The sequence below is a fragment of the Asterias amurensis genome, chromosome 14, assembly GCF_032118995.1.
Source record: "Asterias amurensis chromosome 14, ASM3211899v1".
Lineage (NCBI taxonomy): Eukaryota > Metazoa > Echinodermata > Asteroidea > Forcipulatida > Asteriidae > Asterias > Asterias amurensis.
This window is the reverse complement of record NC_092661.1, coordinates 14,156,429-14,170,062: the sequence shown is the minus strand read 5'-3', so window position 1 is coordinate 14,170,062 and position 13,634 is coordinate 14,156,429. Positions and strand designations below refer to the sequence as shown.

The 13,634-nt window shown below is 38.9% G+C and overlaps 1 protein-coding gene across 1 annotated transcript; it reads left to right on the top strand.

The window, feature by feature from the left end:
• Positions 1-1,445: 1,445 nt before the first annotated feature.
• LOC139947223 (T-complex protein 1 subunit theta-like) lies at positions 1,446-13,157 on the top strand. The gene is made up of 12 exons (XM_071945098.1): positions 1,446-1,628; positions 3,022-3,192; positions 3,751-3,882; positions 4,495-4,693; positions 5,739-5,800; positions 6,489-6,626; positions 7,180-7,251; positions 7,792-8,053; positions 9,109-9,224; positions 9,503-9,739; positions 10,509-10,628; positions 11,310-13,157. Exons 1-12 carry the CDS (start codon positions 1,569-1,571, stop codon positions 11,379-11,381), a joined length of 1,641 nt encoding a protein of 546 aa, XP_071801199.1. The 5' UTR covers positions 1,446-1,568; the 3' UTR covers positions 11,382-13,157.
• Positions 13,158-13,634: the final 477 nt, after the last annotated feature.

Here is a 13,634-nt window from a genome sequence, read left to right as displayed (position 1 = left end):
ATTATGACAGATTTCTGTTAAATGCATAGAGCTATATATATTGATGTGACTAGAGTGCTAACACCCCATTATACACGCAATAAAGTTTTGAAGCCGTGTGGGCGCATCAAATGTTCATGTACAAACGAATACAAAAAGCTTGATATTTTGTCCGGCAAGTGTACGGCTATTTGCATGATAGTGCATTTGTTATTTTCTATGTGTCATCGAACCAAAAGATGCAGCAAATGTAAACGCACAATCTGCTGATGAGCGTCCTAACTGCGAGCGTCATTTGCGTCATGTTTCAAAGGCATGTATACTATTTTAAGTTTTCGTAGCGCAGACAGATGTAATGGGCAGTTGCGTAGGAAAGCGCACACGGCGAATTAAAAAAAAAAGCGTCAATGTGAATTAAATCGTGTCATAGTCATGCAACACATCAAACATGTTTGTTCCCAGGGTGGCTTCAAAACACAGAGCAAGTTAGCGCTATATTAATGTAGATTATTATTATTATTATTATTCAATATGTATAGCTCTATGGTTAAACGCAACCTTAAAATTTGTTTTTTATGTGATTATTTGACATTCATATGTGGAACTCAGTTTTGTAATTGCGATGGATTTTTTCAATAAACCTGTTTTTTATTAAATTGAATTAATTTTGTCAACTTTAATTTGCATTGCATTGATTAAGGTTCTTCCTCTTTAATGCTTTATTCTGGCCCTATGCTTTAGCATTGAGTAGGATTCTGGCCCTATGCTTTAGCATTGAGTAGGATTCTGGCCCATGCTTTAGCACTGTGTAGGATTCTGTCCCTATGCTTTAGCACTGTGTAGGATTCTGTCCCTATGCTTTAGCACTGTGTAGGATTCTGTCCCTATGCTTTAGCATTGAGTAGGATTCTGGCCCTATCCTTTAGCATTGAGTAGGATGCTGGCCCTATGCTTTAGCACTGTGTAGGATTCTGTCCCTATGCTTTAGCACTGTGTAGGATTCTGGCCCTATGCTTTAGCATTGAGTAGGATTCTGGCCCTATGCTTTAGCATTGAGTAGGATTCTGTCCCTATGCTTTAGCACTGTGTAGGATTCTTCCCCTATGCTTTAGCACTGTGTAGATTCTGTCCCTATGCTTTAGCATTGAGTAGCATTCTCTGACACTTTCGTCATAAAAACTCATGCTATTCTGCAAACACATTATAATGATCCATGATTAACAAGGCAGAGGGCGCCCTATCTAGCCCTCCGTTGGTTTCAGCAATCATTGGTTTTGTACAGTACTATATGGAGTAGAGCAGAAAGCACAGGTCAATGAGTAGAGTAGAATCCTACTTCGCCTGTGTGGTAAAATTTTTGTTAAAATCTTGCAGGGTATCTAAAAACTAGTTTACGCCCTCTTGTGATTCGATCGTAAATGGGCAGAATTCCCAAATCGGCTAAAAATGCACATGGTACTCGCCGCCGATTTTCAATGCATGGTCATTCCGTGTGCACTTTTTCAGGCGTTAGTAACCATTGTTTCTAGAAATTTCCACGTGAAATTGTGCTACATTTTCAATATTCTGTCAACCTAAAGAGGTGAAAAATGGCTCTACGAGTTCCACAAGCTCCCGGCATCGGGCAGATGCTGAAAGATGGTGCCAAGGTAAGAAAATATTAACTGTTTTCCAATGTTGAAATTGTAGACAATAAATGTGTGGCTGTATGTAGTATTTTCCGTGTCAATGTCACGGCATGGGAAAGTTCGTAGATATTGCATAGGGAAATTACATTGACCAGTTACGGTATGATTTTGGGAGTGGGTCAATATCGTTACACTCGGCATGCTCCGAATTCCTTACCCTGTTGTTAAAAACAAACACCTCTAATCTGGCTGTTCTTAAACAACATTTCTTATTTTTTAAATAAATATTATTTTTATTATAAATAAGGTGCAGATCTGGTGATCTGATGAGATTGAGAAAAGTGAATGAAGTGATCCTGCTTGTTTGTTAAATTTTACTTAATTTTTTAAAATGGTAATTCACTGATGTTTGAACCCTACTTTGTTATTTAAAGTTTACCAAAAAAGACAGTGGTAGTGGATGTTTTATACAGGTGATAATTGATTTGTTACTATAAATTTTTATTATTATTTTTACCAATCCACTTTCTCCATGGACCATGTTCTCTGTCCTACAAAATCTACAATGTCATTTGATATTACATTTACAATGTGTTTGTCAGCATTGTCAATGTCAGTATGTACAGACAATAATGTATGTAGCACCAACATTTTCAGTCCTATATTAATTAGTGTATTATTGTGCTCTGCCCACCGGTGGAATTTTTGATCAGCTTTGTTCTTGATGAACTTAATTATCAATGCTGTTTTAGTATTTGTTGTAAAAACATCACACATTTTGGGGAAAATAAAATGCTTTCCGAGTCCAAGTGTGAATTTTTGTTCAGATCTTTCTACTTGCTCAACTAAAACCATAATTTGACTGTTCCCAATTCATAAAAGTCACCCTTTTTTTGGTTTTCGGGGTGCATACTGCATTGTAGTTTTTTACGTCCCAAAATTGTCATGATTGTTCATCTTCATAGCATTAGCAACATTCTAATAATTCAAATTCACAGAGCAATATTTTCAGGCGAATCGCATAAATCCGTTGTACATTGTCTCACTGAGACAAAAAGTTATTTTTGTTAATTTTCTTTTAAATATAAAAAAAAAACCACTACAGTAATTAGCAGGTAATATTTTTAGGGAACCTTTCTTTCTATAATTTCTTTAAAAAGTGTGGACAAATGTGTTTTGTATCAGTTAAAATTAGGGTTAGGCTTACATTTCAAATTGGTTATTGTTCATACTTGTATGTTATCGTTAAATGTTTTTAGCGCCATGAGCACTTTGATAGGTTTGTGTGCTTTACAAGTTTTCATTATTATTATTTTGTTGGGAAGTTTCCTTGAAAAATTACAACATTTTTACACACCCTGTATACAAAAATAGCTAGTACAAATTTAACATCTTATTGTGTTTACTTGTCCAGCATTATGGTGGTCTTGAGGAGGCAGTTTACCGTAATATCACAGCATGCAAGGAGCTTGCCCAGACGACACGGTCTGCATATGGTCCATTCGGAATGAACAAGATGGTCATCAATCACATTGAGAAACTCTTTGTCACCAACGATGCTGCAACCATCATCAAAGAGCTTGAGGTAAAACAAGATGAACAAAATCTATGAGCGAACTGTTTCTCAAGCCCTTTTCACAAAAGGGTTGGGTTTTAAAAGGGTTGGGTTTTAAAAGGGGTGGGTTTTAAAAGGGTTGTGTTTTGAAAGGGCAAGGGCACCAAGGCATTTAATCCTTGGTATCCTATGAAGAATTTCTACTGTAAGAACCAACTCCCACTGACTGTCAAATCATCTCCATCCATCACAGCATTCAAGACAAACTTAAAATCTCACCTGTTCAAACAAGCATACTCACACAATCCTCAGTCCTAATTTGTCTTTCTTTCCTCAAGCGCCATGAGCGCCTTCTTTAGGCGATACTGGCGCTAAACAAAGTGTTCTATATTACTATGATTATTATTATTTCTAGACCATCAAAGCAAAGATCAGGGGCATGCGGGCAATTGCCTATGTTTCCGCGGTGAAGTATCAGGCCTGAATTTTGGTTGAGCTTGAAATTGGGTTGATTTTCTTGATTGATTTGTACACCTCTTTCTTTTTGATGTTGAGACATTTGTTTTCTGAAATTCCATCCACCTGTAGGTCCAGCATCCAGCAGCCAAGATGTTGGTCTTGGCATCCCAGCAGATGGAGCAGGAAATTGGAGACGGAACCAACTTTGTCTTGGTGTTCGCTGGGGCGCTCCTTGAGTATGCAGAGGACCTTCTAAGAATGGTAAGGAAAAGAGAATTCAGTCCTAGATAAGTCGTGTTAATGCTTTTAGCCATAACTGTGTTTGGTTTGGTACAATGGAGCAAGAAAACAAGATACCAATAAAATGAAAAAGGTTGTGTAACAAGCCTAACAAATACTAGGACAGACATAGACCTGGATAAAACTTGCCGAAAAAAAGGGTTCTATCTAGTGCTGAAGCTGTCAAAAGTAACATTGAAAATCCACTAAACAAATATTTCATCAGACCTTGGAGTGGTACATGTAGGTAGGAGGTGGCAGTCACTTCCATATACTTTACCTTGTATGCAATACATGTACCTCAACTCCTTCATACCACACTCTGTCAGTCTCAGTGATCAGCCCAATTACCTACTGCTGAGATATTGTTTACTTGTTATATTCAACATGTATTCAACATGTATTTTTGTTTGTGTGTAATTATTTTATGTATTGCATAATGCAAGGAAATTTTCCTCCATGTAGGACCAATAAACATCTTCTTTTGAGTCAACCATCTAGTCTTCAAATGTATAAAACTGAACTAATTGATTCAATTGAATATAAGAACCTTGCTTCAGCATCTGATTGCTATTGTATTCTGTTCGATCACAGGGCCTGTCCCCTACAGAAGTCATCGAAGGCTATGAACTCGCCTGCAAGAAAACCCTTGAGATACTCCCGGATCTATCGTGTGGAGCTCTGAAAGAACTCAAAGATGAAGCTGAGGTAACGAGGGCAATCAAGACATCTGTAATGAGCAAACAGTACGGCAATGAAGACTTCTTTGCTGGGCTCATCGCTAAGGCATGCAGTAAGTAGACCAATTTCAATTCTGCTTGGCAAATTTGTAGGTTAAGTATAAAATGGGTGGGGCACCAGTCACAACAATGTAAACTTGATGGACTTTTGGCTGGAAACCAGTTTCTGCTAAGCAATATTTTTCCGTGCTTAGCAAGTCTTTGTGCTTACAGGCTTCATGAAATTGAACCTGTGGCCGTTCAAGCCTCATAATAAGCAACGGCACCCACAGCGATTGCCGTGGTGCCCTGTTGTTTTGCTGTGGTGCCTTCTGCAAAGATCAGGCCTGATACTTCACGGAGGCAACAAAGGCGATTGCCTCCATGCCCCCTGGTCATTGCCTTGGTGTCCTTGAAATGCTCCAGTAGAAGTTTACAATTTCCCCATAGGGTGCCCTTTTTAAGGAGAAAATGCCTTGGTGCCCTTGCCCTTTCAAAAACGGAGTATTCGGGCCTGAAAGATCAATGGCAGTTTTACATTGTCCTCATAGAATTGCCCCTTACCAGAGGGAACTTGCTGTCCCCCTTCAAGAATGAAATTCAAGGCCTGGCCGTTTTACTGTCAAAAGCACCACAGATTTAGCCCATGGTTTACAGGTGAAAAACAACGTGAGGGGTAGGATGCTGCACTCTTTGTGATCGCGGCTTTGTTTTCGGCTGCAGCCTTGCTACCATGGCAACAGGCCAGATCGATACCTGTTGTCCCTAACCCCTGGTAGCGATGTGTGTACTGAGAAACAATGACGATTGGCTTCCGAAAGCACAGAATCAGCGCTTACGGAAGCAGGGAATTCTGTGCTTACGGCAAGCGTATTTCACGGGTTAGCGGCGAATTTTGGCTCCTGCGCGTGCTACTCCATGTTACTAGGCATTCTACGCTTACAAGGCTAGCGCAGAAATTCGGCGCTTGCATGTAAGCGGGGAATCGTGATCGTAAGCGCAGAATTCGGCGGTAAGCAGAGCCATGCAATTGGGCCCTGCTGTCTGTTAACAAACATAGTATGCAGAAAGGCTATTATGCATATCATTTGTTAATTTGAAGTTCTGTTTAATTTTCAGTTGCTGTACAAACCAGGTCAAACACTTTCAATGTAGACAACGTGCGAACTACTAAGATTCTTGTAAGTATAAACTTGAGAAGGATTTGAAATCACGTGAGGTTTGCAGAGACACCTCGTAATTAATGAATTGTGATGGTTCTGAGAAGAATCAGTAGTTTAAGAACTCAACGTTTTGGTCAGTGTGCTCTGATCGTTTCTGTCTCCATTCAGACCACACTTGTACAGTTTTTTAACCACTTTTTATTCAAAGAACAACCACAGCTTGTGTCTCTGCAAACCTCTCTTGAAAAGACAAACTTAAGGATAGAGTGAACCTCAGACTGTGTTTAAGATGATGTTTTTGTGCGTTATTAAACAAAAATGTGCATATTCTTTTTGATAAACCAGACAGATTTCTTTTGCTTAAAAACAATTACAAATATTCACAGAGATTTTCCGATAAAAATATGAACACTACCTTGACCATTCCCAACACATAAAAACATAAAAATCAACTTCTTGTATAGACCCATTGCATATGACATCACACTCATAAAGGAGGCAGATCATTGGACAATAGCTGTTCTCTGTGCGTAAAAACGTGCGCGTGACCTCGGCGTACCTGTAGCATTTCGCGTTATGCAAGTGGAGCTATTGATTTCTTACACAATGCAGAACGCGCCTCTAAATAATGCGCGTAATTTTGCCCTACATGAGCCAGTAGAAGATTATGAAAAAAATGAAAGCAATGTTTGATGTTTTTTTATAGGGGTCTGGAGTACTAAGCTCAAGTGCTGTTCAAGGCATGGTCTTCAAGAAAATTGTAGAGGGAACTCTGAAGAAAGTTGACAACGCCAAGATTGCTGTTTTCTCCTGTCCTATCGAGGCATCGCATACCGAAACAAAAGTAAGTAACTTTGTGTAATTTTGTGTGCCTTTTGTTCTGGAATAGGAGTTCTCGAATAGGAGCATTTCTAAGCTTACAACATTGATATCGAAATTAGGGATTTGTAAGTAAGATTTGGAACTTTGCATGGTGGAAATACTATGTACTCGGGGTTCCCCCCCATAACTTTTCTAGCAGGACCAGTTAGCCGGAAGTTTGTGTATGTATGTGTATACTTTGTCCGAGTGATAAATAATGTCAACTCCAAACTTGGTTTGTGAATTGACCTCAGAATTCCCCAGAAGGCTTTTCCTTTTGCACCCCAAGTCAAAATGTAAAAGTTGTAATGGTTAAAAAATCAGAGAACATCTTGAGAACTTCAGAAGCTCTTGTTTTTGGACCCCCACTCCGACCAAATATCAAGGTATTTTGGCTAAAACATAAGAAATGTTGTCAGATTGAAACAACGTTGCATATTATCTCCAATGTGTGGATTGGTCTTTGGATCCCCATCGTTTCTCGCACCAGAATTTCTTCATTTTTTGATGTTTTTGTTGTCATTGTTTTCCCTTAGGGTACAGTGTTGATCAAATCTGCAACTGAACTTCTGAATTACAGCAAAGGAGAGGAGAATTCTCTAGAACTGGTGAGATTTTGATAAAACAGTTCATACTTAAAACTCTTACTCCCTATGCCCACTTGCCCACAGGTAAAAACTCAATCCTCTTATCCAATGACACTCCACACCAGCATGTTTGAGTTCGGATGAGATTGGAATCTTGACCCAATGATACTTGGGCCTACAAGCCTCATTCTTTCTGAATTCTTTTTTTTTACAAAAAAAGATTTAGAAAAGAATATAAGCCATGGGGCATTTCAGTACAAGCTAATGAGTCGCTTGCATCCAACATGACAATTTCAGTATAAGCCACTGTCATATTTAAGGATTAATATTGTCACATGTTTGTAAAACAGATAACACAAATACTGATCGAAGTAATTGTCCTTATTTTCAATTCAATTCAATTCAATTCAATTCAGTTTAATGGTTCTACTATAGAGGAAAATTTCTTTGCATACATGCAATACATAATATGAACTACACACAATCATAAAAATACTACTGAAAATAAATTGGATCAATTAAACAATATATCACATAATAAAACCACCATCATGTCCACAGCAAATCAAAGGCATTGCCGATGCTGGCATCACCGTCGTCATCTGCGGCGGAAAGGTTGGCGACATGGCCCTGCACTTCCTGAACAAGTACAAGATCATGGCTGTGCGCCTCAACTCCAAATGGGATCTGCGTCGCGTTGGAAAGGTCATCGGAGCGACGGCACTCCCTCGCCTGACCCCACCCACCTCCCAGGAGGCGGGGCACTGTGATCACGTCTTCATCTCCGAGATTGGAGATACACCCTGTGTAATCTTCAAGCAAGGTGAGGGCTTGTACGCCAACACAACAGCGTATGACCTGAGACGCCTCAATCAATTTTTGTATTTGGCCAAGATTTCAACTAAAATGCAACAATAAAATAAAGTGGTATTTGTTACTCTGTTCTGATGATGTAATAGAGCAGTAATGGAATGGTTTTTGAACTGGGTGACTCATGTTGATTTCATTCCGTGTTGGCCAGGATTTGTTAGTGAAGATTTATTGAGCGGTGGTTAAGAGTGTTTTGACACTCTCAGTCACTATCTTGTACGACAACACAACAGCGTATGACCTGAGACGCCTCAATCAATTTTAAAGACACTGGACACTTTTGGTAATTGTCAAAGACCAGTCCTCTCACTTGGTGTATCTCAGCATATGTGGAAATTTAAGCTCAAGAGTTTGTCGAAGTTGCGAGATAATAATGAAAGAAAAACACAAAAATGTGTGCTTTCAGATACTTCTTTCTCGAAAACTACGTTACTTCAGAGGGAGCTGTTTCTCACAATGTTTTATACTATCAACAGCTCTCCATTACTCGTTACCAAGGCTTTATGCTAATAATTATGTTTGAGTAATTACCAATAGTGTCCACTGCTTTTAAAGCCATTGGACCCTTTCGGTACAGAAAAAAAAAAAAGGTTCACAGATTTACAAATAACTTACATGGTTTACAGAAGGTAGTGATGAAATACTTCTCTTGAAATATTATTCCATGAAATGCTTTACTTTTTAAAAAAACAGTAAAACAATATAAATTCTCGTTAACGAGAATTACGGATTTATTTTAAACACATGTCATGACACGGCGAAACGCGCGGATACAAGGGTGGGTTTTCCCGTTATTTTCTCCCGACTCCGATGACCGATTAAGCCCAAATTTTCACAGGTTTGTTATTTGATATAGAAGTTGTGATACACGAAGTGTGGGCCTTGGACAATACTGTTTACCGAAAGGGTCCAATGGCTTTAAGTACCAGGGGAAAAACCAAGTTGTTTAGATGAGTCAATAAAAAAACAAAATCATAATTATATATCTTTGTGTTTTTTTTCTTGCAGATAATGATGCCAGCTGCATCTCCACCATTGTCATCAGAGGCTCCACTGACAACCTCATGGATGATATTGAACGTGCAGTTGATGATGGAGTCAACACATTCAAGGCACTCACAAAGGTAACGACATCAACCACATGTCCTTAAGTTTTGCTTTAAGTCACCTACACTTATTCTCTTTTTTGCCCATATCCACAAGCGCCTTCTTAAAAGTATACTTCTGTACAGTTAAAAGAACAGTTAAAAGAAAAATCAAGCTGCCAAGATCGATGTCATGCTGTAGTTTACAAGTTACTATGCCTGGTTTTATAGCTTGTGCACCACATTGCTTCAAAATCACCTTGATTGTGCCCATCGCTGAACAAAGTACATTATTTCAACAATTGATTTCTCATCAGGATGGACGGTTTGTCCCCGGTGGCGGCGCCACAGAAATCGAGCTAGCCAAGAGGTTAGCTTCCTACGGCGAGACCATCCCAGGGCTCTCCCAGTATGCCATCAAGCAGTACTCCCAGGCCTTTGAAGCCATCCCCAGGGCGCTGGCGGAGAACGTCGGCGTCAAGGCCACCGAGGTTCTCTCTAAGCTCTACGCAGCTCACCAAGAAGGCCAACAGAATACTGGATTTGACATTGAGGTATGGTTACGTCTCATTCTTATTGTTGGGTTTTGTTGGATCTGCAAAGTTTTGAGATGCAGGTGTGTTACAACTCTAGTTATGTCCAGGATTGATTATTGTAATGCTCTGCATGCAGGTCTTCCTCACTCTACGATTTGCACCTTTACATCGTGTTAAAAATTGTGCAGCTAGAATTCTTACAGGTACTAAAAAAAACACTTAAAACAAATTGAATACATCACCCCTGTTCTCATGAAATTGCACTGGCTTTTTGTAAAGTATCGTATTATTTAAAATGTGTTTTATTATTATTATTAAATGCAGTGAAATAAGGGGTTTGTGTCACGTTGTGAAGGATTGGCACTTAAAGACAGTGGACACTATTGGTAATTGTCAAAGACTAGCCTTCACAGTTGGTGTATCTCAACATATGCATAAAATAACAAACCTGTGAATATTTGAGCTCAATCGGTCATCAAAGTTGAGAGATAATAATGAAAGAAAAATATATCCTTGTCACACAAAGTTGTGTGCGTTTAGATGGTTGATTTCGAGACCTCAAGTTCTAAATCTGAGGTCGCGAAATCAAATTCGTGGAAAATTACTTCTTTCTCGAAAACTATGGCACTTCAGAGGGAGCCCTTTCTCACAATGTTTTATACCATCAACCTCTCCCCGTTACTCGTCACCAAGAAAGGTTTTATGCCAATAATTATTTTGAGTAATTACCAATAGTGTCCACTGCATTTAACTCTTCAAATATACTTTTTGTTTTGTGATATTACAGGCTGAAGGTGCTGGAGTGAAAGACATGTTGGAGGCTGGAGTAATAGACGCCTATCTGACAAAATACTGGGGAATCAAACTAGCAACCAACGCTGCCGTCACTGTGCTTAGAGTAGATCAGGTAAAATCACTACTGTATTTAACTAGCACTAATGTCAATATGCTTAGAGTAGATCAGATAAAATTACTGCTGTAATTAACTAGCAACCAACGCTGCCGTCACTGTGCTTAGAGTAGATCAGGTAAAATCACTACTATATTTAATATGCTTAGAGTAGATCAGATAAAATCACTGCTGTATTTAACTAGCTACCAACGCTGCCGTCACTGTGCTTAGAGTAGATCAGGTAAAAATGAGACTATTTGCATTTTTTATGTCTATTTTTTTCGAGGAATGGCTACATAAATTATTACATTAAATATGTATGTTTAAACTCCTCACCCAAACTGTTGAAACTCTGGCTCTGACAGTATGCCTGATCCCCCATGTACAGCATAATCACTTTACAGAGTCCTTAGTCCAACAGAATTAAATGAAACATCAGTAGTTGGATTTTGATGAGTTTGTAATGGTTTCGATGAGGGGCCGTCCAAAAGTTGTCATCATTTTCACGATAGTACAAAGAGTATGACATTGGGGGGGAAGACTTAATAAAATATAATAATAAAATATTGGAAACTGTGGGTGGTCCCTAATACACTTAACTTATTTTCTTTAGTCTGAAACGCCGATTACATTTGGTTACATATTTTTTGTGTTTTATTTCACCTCTGAATCCATCTTGCTTTCTGTTCTTTTCAGATCATCATGGCGAAACAGGCCGGTGGGCCCAAGCCCCCCAAGCAAGGTGGAATGGATCAAGATGACGATTAGGGCGTTTATAGTAATCAATATTCATATCATAATAACAGTTGGGTCCATGGTCACACAATCTGTGGTACCTGACCCAATCGCTGGGACACAGCGAGATGGAACAGCTAAGCTCGATTTCATATTAAAGCTGTGTACTTTTTTTCGTTGGACAATGCCAGATGGAAGATTCGATGGCAAACATGTTTGCGCTTTATGTAAACTCTATATTGTTGCGTCATTTATTTTGATTGCAATAGATTGTCGCACCCGAAGTTGCACTGTAAACTTTTGAAACTGCTCAGGGTTCCTCCATAAGCGAATTCTGTCTTCTTATAGACTTGTCCCGACCCGGATCGTCAAGAAACGTGTCCCATACCTACCTGGGAGTTAAGCATTCCTTGGTGGTTACTTTTATGACAAATAAATGTTTTCAAAAGCATTTTGTGGTTGTCTTGTTGATGAAACAGGGCATTTTGTAAATGTTGTGCTTGAAATGTGGGGTTTTCAAAAAGTAAACGGTCCATGTTGTGCTTTCTCTTTTCAAGCTGTCTAAAGCAATGTTCATAGCTCACAGAGTGTGAGGCTGAACACGCCCCCCCCCCCCTTGAATGTTTTGTAAAAGTGCTCAATAGTCATTTGCAAGAGGCCAGTACATGTAGGATATTGAATAATTTAATTGGGATAACCCCTCTTTTGCAAGAGTAGAAACTTGATGTAAACTATAGGCTCATTGTTCAACCCCAAATTAATCATCACTTAAAAACCTTTGAAGGTCTGTGGCCATTTCTAAAGAAAAACAAAACACAAACATGATTTATCATTGTTTAGAAATGGCCAGTCCATGTTGGGAATAGGATCATGCCCGAGGTGCGCGTCATTTGTGGGTAGGAATGGCCCAAAGGCGAAGCCCGAGGAAGACCATTCCTAGCCACAAATAAATGGCGCATACAATTGGGGTCGTTTTTAAAGAAGAAAAAGAAAAAAGAAAAAAAATGATTTATCACTATTTAATTATTCTAAACCACGCCTTGTGTCTTGTGATAATGCCTGTTACTGTTGCCTTAAAACAGTATTAAGGAAAATTGTGCAACAGTGTAACATTTTTGTAGAAATTCTTCTTGAAATGTTTTTTTTTGTATTATTTGAAACCAAAAGGTTCTATGTGTGCAGTGAGTATGAATGTTTTTGTCCATAATTAATACTTTAAAAGAGAAAAAAAAATGAAGTAGAAAGGTAAAAACTTTAAACTTTAAACAGTTTACCAGAAAGGTAACTTACTCATGACCAATTTTTATACCTGCTTTCATCAATTAAAAAAAACCAGGTTAAATTTACTGAGCTGTATTCTTAACTGCCTCCTTCAATAACCTCTTGAAGTGAAGGAATTGGGCCGCATCATTTTGCGTTGAAGTAAAGAACAAGCTGCTCTATGTTCCGACAACCCTATGTTTCGATAACCTTGTGATCTGCACGCTAGGGAAGGTTAAGCATGCTAGGGAAGGTTAATACTTCCTGTGAATGCAAATGCGTTACAAATTTTGATGTCACAGATTCGCAACAAATAATTCACAACAGTTGAGAAGGAAGTTTGAACCGGGCTTACGGGTTGAGTTAGGGTTAGCATCCGTTAGGACACAAAAATAAAATACTATCCATATTAAGTCACTTTTAACAAGTTGACTGTCAAAACACATAAACCACAATACCAAGAAGGTCATCAATAATGCTTTTACCTTTCCCCTTTAGGAGACAATCCTAAACATTGACAATAAAATGTTCATGGTCGCTGTCAATCCATTTATTGTGTTTTGTATGTGATTTCTTGTCTTGAGTGTCTGGCTTTAATAACGCTAGCTTGGAAAGAAACTCTGTACTCGGGCCCCAACTTCACAGAGCTGCTTTAGCACAAAAAGTAGAGCATCAAATAATTATGCTTACCAGAATATGCTTACCAGCCAAAATACCATGTAACATGTACAATTTGTAACTGGTATCGTGCTCATTTCTACTAAGCATAACATTTCAAGTAATATTTTGTGATTAAGCAGCTCTATGAAATTGGGCCCAAGATAACTGTAAGCAAATAATTGGTGCTTACAGAAGCAGGGATTTCCGTGCTTACAATGTATGTCAAGTGTATTTCTGTTTGCAGGGAACGTTTGCCTTGGTGCGTGTGCACTCCGTTAGTCTTGGCCGAGCAAATTAGTGCCAGCGGACTCGAATCTTCGCTGCTGAGTCATTAGGGTGCGGGTTTGAGTCCCAGTCATGACACTT